The sequence below is a fragment of the Nomascus leucogenys genome, chromosome 10 (genome assembly GCF_006542625.1).
Source record: "Nomascus leucogenys isolate Asia chromosome 10, Asia_NLE_v1, whole genome shotgun sequence".
NCBI lineage: Eukaryota > Metazoa > Chordata > Mammalia > Primates > Hylobatidae > Nomascus > Nomascus leucogenys.
The window spans coordinates 64,625,924-64,640,492 of NC_044390.1; the positions used below are offsets into that span (position 1 = coordinate 64,625,924).

Consider the following 14,569-nt stretch of genomic DNA (forward strand, 5'->3'; position numbering starts at 1 on the left):
ACCCAGCCCCACGGGGATCCCCAAATCCAGACAGCCCCTGGCCCGCCCTCCCTGCCACGTGACAAAGGGGTTGTGCAATCCAGCCCCCTCCCCTGACCCCCTCCCTGAGGGGATTTTTGAGGAGGGCCGAGCTTGTGGCCAGCGGGCACCCTCCTCCCCCCCCCCCAACGGCAGGGGCTGGGCCAAGATATAAATAGGGTTGGCGGCTGCAGCGGGCGGCAAACAGCCCGCTCGGCACCACCATGCTCGCCCTAGAGGCTGCACAGTAAGTGAGGGCCCCCAAACCTGCACCCGGGGTCCCCACCTCTGGGCAGTGGTTTCTCTGCTCCTCAGGGCAGGTGGGTGGGAGTGGAGGGGAGGGGTCCGCCCTGTCTCTTGTCCCTTCTGGTTCTGTTCCCTCTTCACTTCGGACTCTCCATCCCCCCAGTTCCTGTCTTTCCTGGTCCCTAAAGATCTCATTTCCCCGAGACACTTGCTAGCGTGCCCTCCTGCGGGCGTCCTCCGTGGCTCTCACTCAGTCCATCCACGACTCTTCCCGTCTCCCCGAGTTCCCCGTATCTGTTCACTCTGTATCTGGCATCTCCCGGCTCTCAGCGTTCTGCCTTGTTGCTCTCTGTCTCTCTGCCTGTCTCTGTGTCTCTGTCTCTAGTTCTCGCTCTCCCTGCCTTTTGGTCTCCTGCCTCACCCTCACTCCCAGTGCCTCCATCTGGGGCTCCAGGAATCCTCCCCGCCTCTGTGCGTGAATATCCCTTTGCACACCTTTCTCCGTGTCCCACCTCTCCTCGAGCCTCCTCATCTGAGTCTTCTCCGGGCCTCCCCCTCTCCACCCAGACATCTCTCCATCCCTCTCCTCTGGTCCAAGCTGGACTCATTTAACTGACTCGCCACCAAGGCCCCACTTGACCCAGGCCCCCTCTCCATCCCCACACCTCCTTTCCGGGACTTTCTCTCCCTCACTTTCCCTGCCCCTCCCCACCAGGGTGTCTATGCAAATCCTGGGGAGGAGGGGGACATTTGCCTCCCCCCATCCCCCACTTCCTGTCCCAGCAGGGGGTAGTGGGGGAGTCCGGTGAATGTGGTGGGGCTGGTCCCTCACACAGGGCTGCGGTGGTCACAGCTGCTGCCGCCTCCCTGTCAGCCCCCAACCACTTTGAGACTCAGGTGGCTGGAGGCAGCCTCGGCATGCCCCTGTGTCTCTCCCCCTCCAGGCTCGACGGGCCACACTTCAGCTGTCTGGTGAGTTGGGGCCCCTGGGGGCCAGGGAGGGGTGGGCCACGGTGACCTCCCTCAGAGAAGTCATTTGCTTCCTGCCTCAGTTTTCCCTCCTGCCTCTTCCTGTCACTTTGTTTCTGAGCTCCCCCTTGGTATCTCCCGCCACCCCCCATCCATATTTTTGATGTCTCTCTCCCCCTCTCAGGCTTGAATCCACTTCCTTGTGGCTTTGCATCTCTCTCTGCCCATCCCACATTCAGCAAATGTATTTTCATGTTCCTTTCCTTCTTTTTGTTCGTATTTTTTAAAATTGTGTTGTCTAATAGTTCAGATACGGAATACTCTACCCAACACCCTTGGACTCACAACCCAGTCTGAGAAATCAAATCTTACTGATGTGGTCGGAAGAAAGCCCCTGTTTATGCCCCTCCACATTCACACCCCAGCCATGTTTTTTTTTTGTTTTGTTTGTTTTTTGTTTTTTTTTTGTTAATTGAAGCGTAACTAACAAGTCAGTAAAGTGACAAATCTTGTGGACACTTCAGTGAGTTTTTGCATTATCTATACCCCGTGTAGCCACAAGCCAGATCAAGACACCGAACATTTCAATCTCTGGAATATTCCTTCCTGACCCTTCTCAGTCAATACCTTTCTCTGATATTTTCCACCACCAATTTGTCATTTGTTTTGCCTGCTCTTTTTTTTGTTTTGGTTTTTTGAGAAGGAGTCTCGCTCTGTTGCCCAGGCTGGAGTGCAGTGGCACCGTCTCGGCTCACTGCAACCTCCACCTCCCGGGTTCAAGCAATTCTCCTGCCCCAGCCTCCCAAGTAGCTGGGATTACAGGCACGCGCCACCATGCCTGGCTAATTTTTGTATTTTTAGTAGAGACAGGCTTTCACCATGTTATCCAGGCTGGTTTCAAACTCCTGGGCTCAAGTGATCCTCCCACCGCAGCCTCCCAAATTGCTGGGATTACAGGTGTGAGCCACTGCACCCGGCTGCTTGCTTTTGAACTTTATGTAAAGTGAGTCATACAGCATGTCCCTTTTGGGGTCTGGCTTCCCTCACTCAACGTGAAGTGTGTGTCAGTGTTTGTCCTTTTTCCTTGCTGTAGAGTACTCTATGATCAGCCCACACCGCAGTTTGTTTATCCCTTCTCCTGTTGATGACGCCTGGGCTGTTTCCAGTTGGAGACTCATAATAAAGTTGCTGGGATGATTCTGGAACAAGGCTATCTTGTGCACATCCATTTTCATTTCTCTTGATTAAATGCCAAGGAGTGAGACTGCCAGGTCCTAGGCATGGTGTGGATCTAGCTTTAGTTTTTCCTAGACTCGAGTTTTTGAAGCAACAACACATGATTCATGGGGCGAATCAACGTGTGGAGGTTTATTTATTTATTTATTTATTTATTGAGACAGAGTCTTGCTCTGTCACCAGGCTGGAGTACAGTGGCGTGATCTCGGCTCACTGCAACCTCCGCCTCCTGGGTTCAAGCGATTCTCCTGCCTCAGCCTCCCAAGTAGCTGGGACTACAGGTGCGCACCATCATGCCTGGCTAATTTTTGTATTTTTAGTAGAGACGGGGTTTCACCATGTTGGCCAGGATGGTATCGAATTCCTGACCTCATGATCTGCCTGCCTTGGCCTCCCAAAGTGCTGGGATTACAGGCGTGAGCCACCATGCCCGGCCTATTTATTTTTTGAGACAGAGTCTCACTCTGTCACCCAGGCTGGAGTGCAGTGGCGTGATCTCAGCTCGCTGCAACCTCCACCTCCCAGGTTCAAGCGATTCTCCTGCCTCGGCCTCCAGAGTAGCTGGGATTACAGGCATCTGCCACCACACCCAGCTAATTTTTGTATTTTCAGTAGAGATGGGGTTTCACCATGTTGTGCAGGCTGGTCTCGAACTCCTGACCTCAGGTGATTCGCTGGCCTCAGCCTCCCAAAGTGCTAGGATTACAGGCGTGCGCCACCGCGCCTGGCTAATTTGTGTATTTTTAGTAGAGACGGGATTTCACCATGTTGGCTAGACTGGTTTCGAACTCCTGACCTCAGGTGATCCACTCGCCTCGGCCCCCCAAAGTGTTGGGATGACAGGCGTGAGCCACCACGCCTGGCCTGGAGGTGTATTTAAAAAGCATTGACCCCTGCCTCTGTTAAGTGAAACACTTCCATTTCCCCTTGCCCTTCACCTCCAGAGCCCCCAGGCAGGCAAGGCTGGGGGAGTTCTTCCACCCCTTCTCCAGGCGCCCTGATGTGCTGACTGTGTGCCAGTGAGGGGCCGGGGTTCTTGGGAGCCCACCGTCCTAGCAGGAGCTGGCGGCTGTGTGTCCCTATTGGGTTGTGTCTCTACTCTCTGTATCTCTGTCTTTTTGTCCCTGTCTCTGATGCCTAGTCTCTGTGTCTCTTTGTTGCTCTAATCTCTCCAGAGTCCCCTCTTCTCTCCCTTGTGCTGGAGTCTCCCCAAGGGTCCAGGGTGGGGGTTGGGAGTCCCCAAGGCCTGGGATGACCCCTCTTCCCTCCTGCACCCCGTGTCAGTACCCAGATGGCGTCTTCTATGACCTGGACAGCTGCAAGCATTCTAGCTACCCTGACTCAGAGGGGGCTCCTGGTGAGTGACCCCAGCCCAGTGCCCTTCCTGCCTTGGGGCCCATTTCACAGATAGGGGAGCTGAGGCCCAGGGGAGGTCATTGCCTAGCACAACAGGATAAAGGTGGCCCGGGCCTGTGGCCCTCCTCCCCTTTCCTCTCCCACCCATCCGCTCCTCCATGCAAATCCTGGGGTCAGAGATTTGCACAGCCTACAATGGCCACTCTGTGCTGGGGGCTTCAACTGGGAGGAGGCCTCCGTGAGACCTCCCAGCTTCTGACTCAGTGCCCTTCCCCCAGACTCCCTGTGGGACTGGACTGTGGCCCCACCTGTCCCAGCCGCCCCCTATGAAGCCTTCGACCCAGCAGCAGCCGCTTTTAGCCACTCCCAGGCTGCCCAGCTCTGCTACGAACCCCCTACCTACAGCCCTGCAGGGAACCTCGAACTGGCCCCCGGCCTGGAGGCCCCGGGGCCTGGCCTCCCCGCATACCCCACGGAGAACTTCGCCAGCCAGGTGAGTGGTAAGGAGACAGTTAAAATCAAGCCCGAACCAGGTGTGGTGGTGCACGCCTGTAATCCCAGCTACTTGAGAGGCTGAGGCGGGAGGAGGATTGCTTGAGCCCAGAAGGTCGAGGCTGTGGTGAGCAGAGATCATGCCACTGCACTCCAGCCTGGGCAACACAGCAAGACCCTGTCTCAAAAAAAAAAAAAAAAAGAAAGAAAAGAAAAGAAAACTCAAGCTCAGTCATTTGGTTGAGGTTTGCTGGGTGCCAGGCACTGCATTGAGACTGCACATAGTAACCCCTGCAGCAGCCTCCCAGGTTACGTTCCATTGTTGCCCCTCTGAACAAGTGAGTCAAGAGAGGTAGTGACAGGAAGCCAGGGACAGGGCAGACTCGCATTCCCTGTGTTGGGCCGGCTTTGAGGAGGTACCTCAGGTGTCCCCTGGCCACAACGTGGTGATCTGAACAAAGGCCAAAGTCCACGCTGTCAACAAAGAGGGAGACCAGAGCCAGGAGGGCCACCGCCTTGGCCTGAGAGGAGGAAGTGGAGGGAGACAAGGGGTCCCTGGACGTGCAGGTGACCCTGACCTTCCGCAGACCCTGGTTCCCCCGGCATATGCCCCGTACCCCAGCCCCGTGCTATCAGAGGAGGAAGACTTACCGTTGGACAGCCCTGCCCTGGAGGTCTCGGACAGCGAGTCGGATGACGCCCTCGTGGCTGGCCCCGAGGGGAAGGGATCCGAGGCAGGTATGCGGGAGAGGCTGGGGTGGGGGAGATGCCAGCTGGAGATGGTTGGGGGGGCTGAGAGCACCATGGCTTCCTGGGCCTCTACATATACTCCAGCACTCCGGGCAGCTCCCAGATCCGCACCACCTGCTGGCTGTGTGACCTTGGGTAAGTGCCTCTAGCTCTCTGTGCCCAGGTTTCCTATCTGTGCGATGGGGATGGAGGTGATAGTGTCTACCCTCCTGAGGTCGTTGGGAGGATTAAATGGGATAATAAGCGTAAATGGGACAGCAGCGCCAGGCACAGAGTGAGCACTTCAATAAGTCAACCTCTTCACCATCATTCCCGACACCACAGCAACAGAAACAATAACACTATCAACCCCCAACGGTTCAACCCTTGCCCTGCCCATGTGCCCAACATCCTTTATGCTCAACCCCAAGAAAGCTGAGACCGTTCCTTACTGTCTGTGTCTGGGCCTCGGTTTCTCATCTGTAACGTGAGGATCATTGTCATCATCCCCATCTCACGGGGTTATGATGGAGATTCAATGAGCTCATAATTGTAAAGCGCCTTGCGAAGCACCTGGCACTACATCATGCTCCACAGCGCATTGTAAAAATCAACACACAGGCTGGGTGTGGTGGCTCACGCCTGTAATCCCAGCACTTTGGGAGGCTGAGGCAGGCAGATCACCTGAGGTCAGGAGTTTGAGAACAGCCTGGCCAACATGGCAAAACCCCATCTCTACTAAAAACACAAAAATTAGGCTGGGCGTGGTGGCTCACGCCTTTAATCCCGGCACTTTGAGAGGCTGCGGCGGGTGGATCACGAGGTCAAGAGATCGAGACCATCCTGGCCAACATGGTGAAACCTCACATTTACTAAAAATACAAAAATTAGCTAGGCATGGTGGTGTGCACCTGTAGTCCCAGCTACTTGGGAGGCTGAGGCAGAAGAATCGCTTGAACCCAGGAGGCGGAGGTTGCAGTGAGCCAAGATCTCGCCACTGCAGTCCAGCCTGTTGACAGAGTAAGACTCTGTCTAAAAAAAAAAAAAAAAATTAGTGGGGCATGGTGGTACATTCCTGTAATCCCAGCTACTCAGGAGGCTGAGGCAGGAGAGTTGCTGGAACCCAGGAGGCAAAGGTTGCAGTGAGCTGAGATTGCACCACTGCACTCCAGCCTGGGTGACAGAGCAAGACTCCATCTCAAAAACAAACAAAACCGTAGCCTCATTTAAAACATTTTAATTAATTAATTAATTTATTTTTTGAGACAGAGTCTCGCTCTGTCACCCAGGCTGGAGTGCAGTGGCACAATCTCGGCTCACTGCAACCTCCACCTTCTGGGTTCGAGCAATCCTCCTGCCTCAGCCTCCAGAGTAGTTGGGATCACAGGCACCCACACCATGCCGAGCTATTTTTTGTATTTTTACTAGAGACGGGGTTTCACCATGTGGGCCAGGCTGGTCTCGAACTCCTGACCTCAGGTGATCCGCCCGTCTTGGCCTCACAAAGTGCTGGGATTACAGGCATGAGCCACTGTGCCCGGCCACACAGCCTCATTTGTGGCTGAGGAGAGACTTCAGCTCAGAGAGGCTAATTAAGTCACCCATTTGAACTTAGGGCATTTAAGATGGAGAGGATCTCTCCAATGACCAGGAAAGACACAAGATGGAAATAAAGATTTTATTTATTTTTATTCACTTATTTGAGACACGGTCTCCATCTGTCACCCAGGCTGAAGTGCAGTGGCACAATCTCGGCTCACTACTGCCTCAAACTCCTGGGCTCAATCGATCCTCCTGCCTCAGCCTCCTGAGTAGCTAGGACCACAGGCGTACACCACCACACCTGACTAATTTTTAAAATTTTTGTAGAGGTGAGGTCTCGCTATGTTGCCCAGGCTGATCTCCAACTCCTGAAGCTATGTGCTCCTCCCACCTCAGCCTCCCAAAGTGCTGAAGTTACAGGCATGAGCCACCACACCCAGCCGGAAATAAATTATTATATGGCTTATAGGTCCTGGGGCATACATGGCACGCCTGGAGGCCACACACACGAGGTCAGGGAGTGCAGGCAGGGAGGGAGAGAGAGAGGGACCAGTGGACTGACGCCTTTATTGGGTCCAAGGCATCAGCCAAACAGGTTTCCTGAGGGGGGTTTTAATTGGTGGGTTCAGGCCGGGCACGGTGGCTCATGCCTATAATCCCAGCACTTTGGGAGGCTGAGGCTGGTAGTTCACCTAACGTTAGGAGTTCAAGACCAGCCTAGCCAACATGGTGAAACCCTGTCTCTACTAAAAATACAAAAATTAGCTGGGCCTGGTGGTGCATGCCTGTAATCCCAGCTACTTGGGAGGCTGAGGCAGGAGAATCGCTTGAATCCAGGAGGCGGAGTTTGCAGTGAGCTGAGATCATGCCACTGCACTCCAGCCTGGGCAACAGAGCAAGACTCCATCTCAAAATAAATAAATAAATGAATAAATAAATAAATAATTGGTGGGTTGAAAGCAAGCAGGATGAAGTTCCAGGAGGTCACGCTGTGCCTGAGAGGGGGTCACTGAGGCATCTGCACAGTCCACGCAGGGCCGTCAAGTAGGCTGTCCATGGCTCTCCCACAGGGAGGTGGTCACCAGGAGTCGGTTGCATAAGGGAGATATCTGGGTCAGCCACACTGAGGAACTCGGGGAGGGAGATGTAGAACTGCCAAGGAGGACAGCCCTGCTTCCAGCATGAGAATGTCCACTTTTTATTTAGTTTTATTTTATTTTATTTTGAGAGGGAGTTTCACTCTTGTTGCCCAGGCTGTGTGCAATGGTATGATCTCAGCTCACTGCAACCTCTGCCTCCTGGGCTCAAGCGATTCTCCTGCCTCAGCCTCCCAACTAGCTGGGATTACAGGCATGAGCCAGCATACCCAGCTAAGTTTTGTATTTTTAGTAGAAACAGGGTTTCATCATGTTGGCCAGGCTGGTCTCGAACTCCTGACCTCAAGTGATCTGCCCACCTCGGCCTCCCAAAGTGCTGGGATCACAGGCATGGCCCACTGTGCCCAGCCTCCAACTTATATTTTAAATGAATGCCGAGGCAGCCTAAAATTATAAGAATTCAATCCGGGTGCAGTGGCTCACACCTGTAATCCCAGCATTTTGGGAGGCTGAGGTGGGAGGATCACCTAAGGCCAGGAGTTCAAGACCAGCCTGGGCAACATAGTAAGACACCATCTCTACAAAAAATAAAACAATTAGCTAGGCATGATGGTGCATACCTGTAGTCCCAGCTACTGGGGAGGCTGGGCAGGAGGATTGCTTAGGCCCAGGACGTCGAGGCTGCAGTGAGCTGTGATTGCTCCTCTGCACTCCATCCTGGGTGACAGAACGAGACCCTGCCTTGAAAAAAAAAAAAATTAAGATGTCACTATGTCACCACCCCAAGGTCACACCGCTGTAAGATGGCAGAGATGGGATTCTTGTAGCCAGTGCCCTGCTTTGAAACTCCCAGTTAGTGGCCGGCGCAGTGGCTCACGCCTGTAATCCCAGCACTTTGGAAGGCCAAGGTGGGCGGATCACCTGAGGCCAGGAGTTCAAGACCAGCCTGGCCAAAATGGCGAAACCCTGTCTCTACTAAAAATATAAAAATAAGCCGGGCGTGGTGGCGGACGTCTGTAGTCCCAGCTACTCGGGAGGCTGAGGCAGGAGAATTACTCGAACCCGGGAGGCAGAGGCTGCAATGAGCGGAGATTGTGCCATTGCACTCCAGCCTGGGCCACAGAGCAAGACTCCGTCTCAAAAACAAACTAAACCCTAGGAGCCCAGGAGTCAGGTGTCCTGGCCTCTCCCGGGACCCTGTCCAGCTTTGGGCTGAGAGGCTGGGAGACCAGCAGCTGGAGAGATACCCAGGCCAATGCAACTGTCTCCAGATCCGTTCGCCTCTCCGTTATAATCCTTTAAGCAGCGCTGTCAACCCATTTCATCCACTAGCTCAACAAATATGGAATATTACGTGCTGGCCGCAGGGCGGAAGGCAGGACAGATGTAAATCCCGAAAATTAAAGCACAGAACAGCGGAGGGGGCCTGGGGCTGACAGCTTCGGGCAGGGGGAGTGGCTTGCTCCCCCATCCCCCGTGGTGAGGGGCGCAGCGCCAGGTGTATGTAACAGCCACTTCCCTCACCCCACTTCTCAGATCCAGGAGGTGGAGGCCGGGGCGGAAGTCTCGGAGGAGGGTGGATGGGGAAGGCGGGGCCTTAGGGGCCCTCACCTAACGCGTGCCCCCGACCCCACCGCAGGGACCCGCAAGAAGCTGCGCCTGTACCAGTTTCTGCTGGGGCTACTGACGCGCGGGGACATGCGTGAGTGCGTGTGGTGGGTGGAGCCAGGCGCCGGCGTCTTCCAGTTCTCCTCCAAGCACAAGGAGCTCCTGGCGCGCCGCTGGGGCCAGCAGAAGGGGAACCGCAAGCGCATGACCTACCAGAAGCTGGCGCGCGCCCTCCGAAACTACGCCAAGACCGGCGAGATCCGCAAGGTCAAGCGCAAGCTCACCTACCAGTTCGACAGCGCGCTGCTGCCTGCAGCCCGCCGGGCCTGAGCACACCCGAGGCTCCCACCTGCGGAGCCGCTGGGGGACCTCACGTCCCAGCCAGGATCCCCCTGGAAGAAAAAGGGCATCCCCACACTCTAGGTGATAGGACTTACGCATCCCCACCTTTTGGGGTAAGGGGAGTGCTGCCCTGCCATAATCCCCAAGCCCAGCCGCGGCCTGTCTGGGATTCCCCACTTGTGCCTGGGGTCCCTCTGGGATTTCTTTGTCATGTACAGACTCCCCGGGATCCTCATGTTTTGGGTGACAGGACCTATGGACCACTATACTCGGGGAGGCAGGGTAGCAGTTCTAGAGTCCCAAGAGCTTCTCTGGGATTTTCTTGTGATATCTGATTCCCCAGTGAGGCCTGGGACCTTTTTAAGATCGCTGTGTGTCTGTAAACCCTCAACTTCATCTGGGGTGGGGGCTCTGCTGGCAACACTGAGTCCTGTCCAGGGGTCCCTCTTGGCAGATCTGAGCTCTCCTAATTATGTCTGGGGCCCTCTGGGAGCTCATCTCAGGCCTCTTTGCCCATCTATGGCTGTGTTGTCACATCTGTCCCCTCATCTTTGAGATCCCCCAATTCTCTGGAACCATTCTGCTGCCCCTTTTTATGTGTCTGGAGTTCCCCAATCACATCTAGGGCTCCTCCAAGATCCTTTTGTCATGTCTGAAATCACTCTTGAGAGGTCTGGGGTGGGGGATGGGGAGTCAGTGAAATGTGTCATGTCTGGGCCCTGTCAGGGATATACCCTTGTCATATCTGGGATCCTCCAATCACATCTGAGACCTCCTAGGCTCTCCATCTGATATGCCCTTTCAGGGACCCCACAAAGACTGAGTTCTCATGGGGACCCTACCCTTCCTAGTAGCACTCCCTATGGCCATGCTGAAGACCACTCTGGCCACGCAACTGATTTTGGGTGATCATGGCAGCTCCCACCCGTGTCATTTCTAACCAGAAGTCTCAAGGTCATCACCTCCCTGCCCCCTAACCCAGGCCCCGGTCCCTGGTGGTGGTCTCTTTAGTTTACTGTAGCACTTGGCGGTGGAGATGTGAGGGATCCACATTAACAGCAGACCATCAGCTGGGCAACGGCTCACACCTGTAATCCCAGCACTTTGGGAGGCAAGGCAGGGGGATGGCTTGAACCCAGGCGTTCAAGACCAGCCTGGGCAACATAATGAGACCTCATCTCTACAAAACGTAAAAAAAAAGTAGCCGAACATAGGGGTGAACACCTGTGGTCCCAGCTGCTTAGGAGGCTGGGGTGGGAGGATCTCTTGAGCCCAGGAAGTAGAGGCTGTAGTGAGCTGTAATTGTGCCACTGCACTCCAGCCTGGGCGACAGAACGAGACACTGTCTTAAAAACAAAAACAAGGCCGGGCACGGTGGCTCATGCCTGTTATCCCAGCACTTTGGGAGGCCGAGGCGGGCGGATCACGAGGTTGAGAGATCGAGACCATCCTGGCTAACACGGTGAAACTGTCTCTACTAAAAATACAAAAATTAGCTGGGCGAGGTGGCAGGTGCCTTTAGTCCCAGCTACTCGGGAGGCTGAGGCAAGAGAATCGCTTGAACCCGGGAGGCGGAGGTTGCAGTGAGCCGAGATCGCGCCACTGCACTCCAGCCTGGGTGACAGAGTGAGACTCCATCTGAAAATAAAAACAACAAAAACAGCAGACCGCCGGGCGCGGTGGCTCACGCTTGTAATCCCAGCACTTTGGGAGGCCAAGGCGGGCGGATCACGAGGTCAGGAGATCGAGATCACAGTGAAACCCCGTCTCTACTAAAAATACAAAAAATTAGCCGGGCATGGTGGCGGGCGCCTGTAGTCCCAGCTACTCGGAGAGGCTGAGGCAGGAGAATGGCGTGAACCCGGGAGGCGGAGCTTGCAGTGAGCCGAGACTGCACCACTGCACTCCAGCCTGGGCGACAGAGCGAGACTCATCTCAAAACAAACGAACAAACAAAAAAAACAGTAGACCATTCAAAATAGGGAGACTTTGCATAATCCAGATTTCTGCCTTCACTTAAAACTTTGGACGATCTGGAGAGAGTGGGCCAGTTTTCGGTGGGGGGTGGGGAGCTGGAACAGGACAGTAGCCTTTCCTAATGAGGCATTTGTTCTCCAATTTGTCCCAGTCACTGCCATCCCTGGCTATCTTACCCTAGCAGCTTCTCAAGCCTGTTGGCTTTAGACCACTGTATAAACCCAGCTGGAACTGAAGCCTGGGTGGACTATGGAGCACTGGTTGGGACCCCCAGGGAGTCAAAGGTTGCGGGCCAAGAGGCCAGAGGTCCTTGAGCCTGGGTGGGCAGGTGGATCTAGGGTGAATGACTTGCTGCTTCCCAACCTTAGTTTGTCCCTTCTGTGAAAAAGGGAGAGAAGGAGGAGGAAGATCTCAAAAAGACTTTCTGGCCCAGTGCGGTGGCTCACGCCTGTAATCCCAGCACTTTGGGAGGCCGATGCAGGTGGATCACCTGAGGTAGGAGTTCAAGACCAGCCTGACCAACATAGTGAAGCCCCGTCTCTACTAAAAATACAAAATTATCTGGGCGTGGTGATGCACGGCTGTACTCCCAGCTACTTGGGAGGCTGAGGCAGGAGACTCGCTTGAACCTGGGAGGCGGAGGTTGCAGTGAGCTGAGATCGCGCCCTGCACTCCAGCCTGGGCGACAAGAGTGAAACTCCGTCTCAAAAAAAAAAACTGTTGCAGCCCTGTTGAGCCTTTGACACTGCCTGAAATCCACTCCACTCCCAGGAGGAGGAGGAGGAAGGAATACCAATGACCTAGAGACACTTGAAGTCCATGTGGAGGCACACAGCAGCTGGTGGCAGAGCCCGGGCTGGGACCTGCCCTCAAGAGAATGAGTGGGAAGGGGGAGGGAGGAAGGGCAGGTAAAACGTCCTCCCCAGGGCCCCCTGCAACGAAGAAGGTACTTTTTACAAAAGCTATCATTGTCACCCTAAATGTGGAATAAAATAAGATGCATCGAGGTAGACAAACCTCCTGGGACCTTTTGTCAGGGACTGCAATCCTGCCCCTCCACTGGGGCCGCTGGCTCTCAGAGACACCGTGACATCACGGCTGATGATGAGAGGGGAGTTCAAAGAGAGAATTATATGCAGGCGCGGTGGCTGTGTAATCCCAACACTTTGGGGGGCTGAGGCAGGAGGATCGCTTGAGTACAGGAGTTCGAAACCAGCCTGGGCAAGACAGTGAGACCCCCTTCTCACCCGTCTACAAAAAAATAAAAAATTAGTGGGGTGTGGTGGCGTATGCCTGTAGTCCCAGCTACTCCAAACTACTAAGGTGGGAGGGTCACTTGAGCACAGGAAGTTGAGGCTGCAATGAGCCGTGATCGTGCCCCTGCACTTCAGACAGGGCGAGACCCTGTCTCAAAAACAAACAAACAAATCACAAACAGACCATACAGCAAAACCTATCTGAACCTTGAATGCCGAGAAATAAGAGGCTTGACGTGCAGGCACAGAGGGTTCCGTTTGTTTTATGTCTTCCTCTCTTCCTGCCAACTGAAGTTCTCCATCTCCCCGCTTCCCCTTCCGTCCGGATCTCTGTCCCCTTCCCTCTGAATTGAGCCCTCGGGCTGGCGGCGAGGGGCGCGAGGCTTCAGGTGGCCGCGGCACTGCAGGCCTGGGCCCCTCCCCAACTTAGCCGGGCTCGCGGGAGCGCGGTGGCAGTCTGCCTGGCAACCTGTGACATCACATGGAGCTGACGTCGGATTGGCTGGACGCTCCCTGGAGGCGGAGAAATTTCCGGCTCGTAGGGAGTTTTGGAAAAGGAGGAGGGGGAAGATGAACAGGAAGAAAAAGCGGAGGGACTTGTTTTTCCTCACACCGGGTCCCTCACGCCGCGTTACTAGCCAGGCAGTCCCCCGCCTTAACCCGAAGTCCCCAACACCCTTTCCCTCCTTCCTCCCCACAACACCTGGTGTCCCCAAGCCCCGCCCCTCCCTAGGCCCCGGACCCCTCGGCTCCCCGCCGCGTCCAGAGCCACCCCATTCAGAAAGTCACAGGTCCCCCTGCCGGGAAGGGCGCCAACGTCCGGGCAGCCCTCCAGGGCCTTCCCAGCCTCCCACCCGCCCCCGCCAGGGACGCCCGCCCCCTACCCGCGTCCGGTGCCCGCCGTGCCCTCTCCGGGAAGAGTCGCGGCGAGCGGTCCCAGGAGGGGCGGCGGCCAGTCCGGGGTCCCAGATGGCCGGGGCCCCAGCTCTTCTGGTTTGCCCACGCCCGGGGCGCGAAACTCCGGAGTCCCAGAGCCGCGGCGCGCTCCCCGGAGGCGCAGGGACCTCCTCCCCCCGCCGCCGTCCTGCCTACGCTGGGAAACCGGACCCTCCCTCCCGGCTCCGGTTTCCCGAAAACTCCTGACTTGCAGATACTAAGAATGGCTTCCTAGACCCTGTCCCTCCCCTCCCTGCTTCATGCCAGAGCTCTGGCCCGCAGCCCTTACCCCCTTGAGACCCTCAGTCTCTTCCTCTTCCTCCTCCCGGGACCCAGGCGTTCAGGCGCTCGTCCTTTCTAGGGAACCCAAGAATCTGGGACCCCAGTTGCTTCTGCTCCCAGACTCAGGGGTCCAGGCACCCAGTCCCCTCCTCTCTGAGATCCTGGAATCCGAGCCCCAGCCCCCTCCTCCCTCAGACCCAGGTGTCCGAGCCCCAGCCCCCTCCTCCCTCAGACCCAGGTGTCCGAGCCCCAGCCCCTCCTCCCTGGGGACTTGGCTCTCAGCCATCTCCCTAGGTCCAGCTGTTATTTCTCGCCCTTTAGAACATGCGGGCGGAATGTGGGGCGGCCCTATGATCTGATGCCTCCCGGAGCCTTCTGGGAGTCTCAGGACTCATTAAAAGGCTCCCCTTAGGGGCCCACCTGTCCTCCCTAGGGCCTAGCGGACGCGGCTGCGGTCAGAGGAGCAGGAGGAGGTACCCCGAC

The 14,569-nt window shown here is 55.8% G+C and overlaps 1 protein-coding gene across 3 annotated transcripts; it reads left to right on the top strand.

Moving 5' to 3' along the window:
• The first annotated feature begins 220 nt into the window (after window positions 1-220).
• SPIB (Spi-B transcription factor) lies at window positions 221-10,273 on the top strand. 3 transcript variants are annotated; one of them, XM_030821138.1, is made up of 6 exons: window positions 224-265; window positions 1,209-1,236; window positions 3,754-3,826; window positions 4,104-4,318; window positions 4,905-5,055; window positions 9,325-10,273. In XM_030821138.1, exons 1-6 carry the CDS (start codon window positions 243-245, stop codon window positions 9,621-9,623), a joined length of 789 nt encoding a protein of 262 aa, XP_030676998.1. In that variant the 5' UTR covers window positions 224-242; the 3' UTR covers window positions 9,624-10,273. The 3 variants fall into 3 exon arrangements, with proteins under 3 accessions (XP_030677000.1, XP_030676998.1, XP_030676999.1); XM_030821140.1 differs by lacking the exon at window positions 4,104-4,318 and having other exon boundaries at window positions 221-265; window positions 9,325-9,875; XM_030821139.1 differs by lacking the exons at window positions 224-265; window positions 1,209-1,236 and having other exon boundaries at window positions 3,761-3,826; window positions 4,940-5,055; window positions 9,325-9,623.
• Window positions 10,274-14,569: the final 4,296 nt, after the last annotated feature.

What these genes read in the sequence shown, in the direction of transcription:
- SPIB (XM_030821138.1), top strand. Translation starts at nt 243, where the DNA reads ATGCTCGCCCTAGAGGCTGCACA. An exon ending in CTCGCCCTAGAGGCTGCACA is followed by an intron (nt 266 to 1,208) that starts GTAAGTGAGGGC and finishes CTCCCCCTCCAG; the next exon opens with GCTCGACGGGCCACACTTCA. An exon ending in TGACTCAGAGGGGGCTCCTG is followed by an intron (nt 3,827 to 4,103) that starts GTGAGTGACCCC and finishes CCCTTCCCCCAG; the next exon opens with ACTCCCTGTGGGACTGGACT.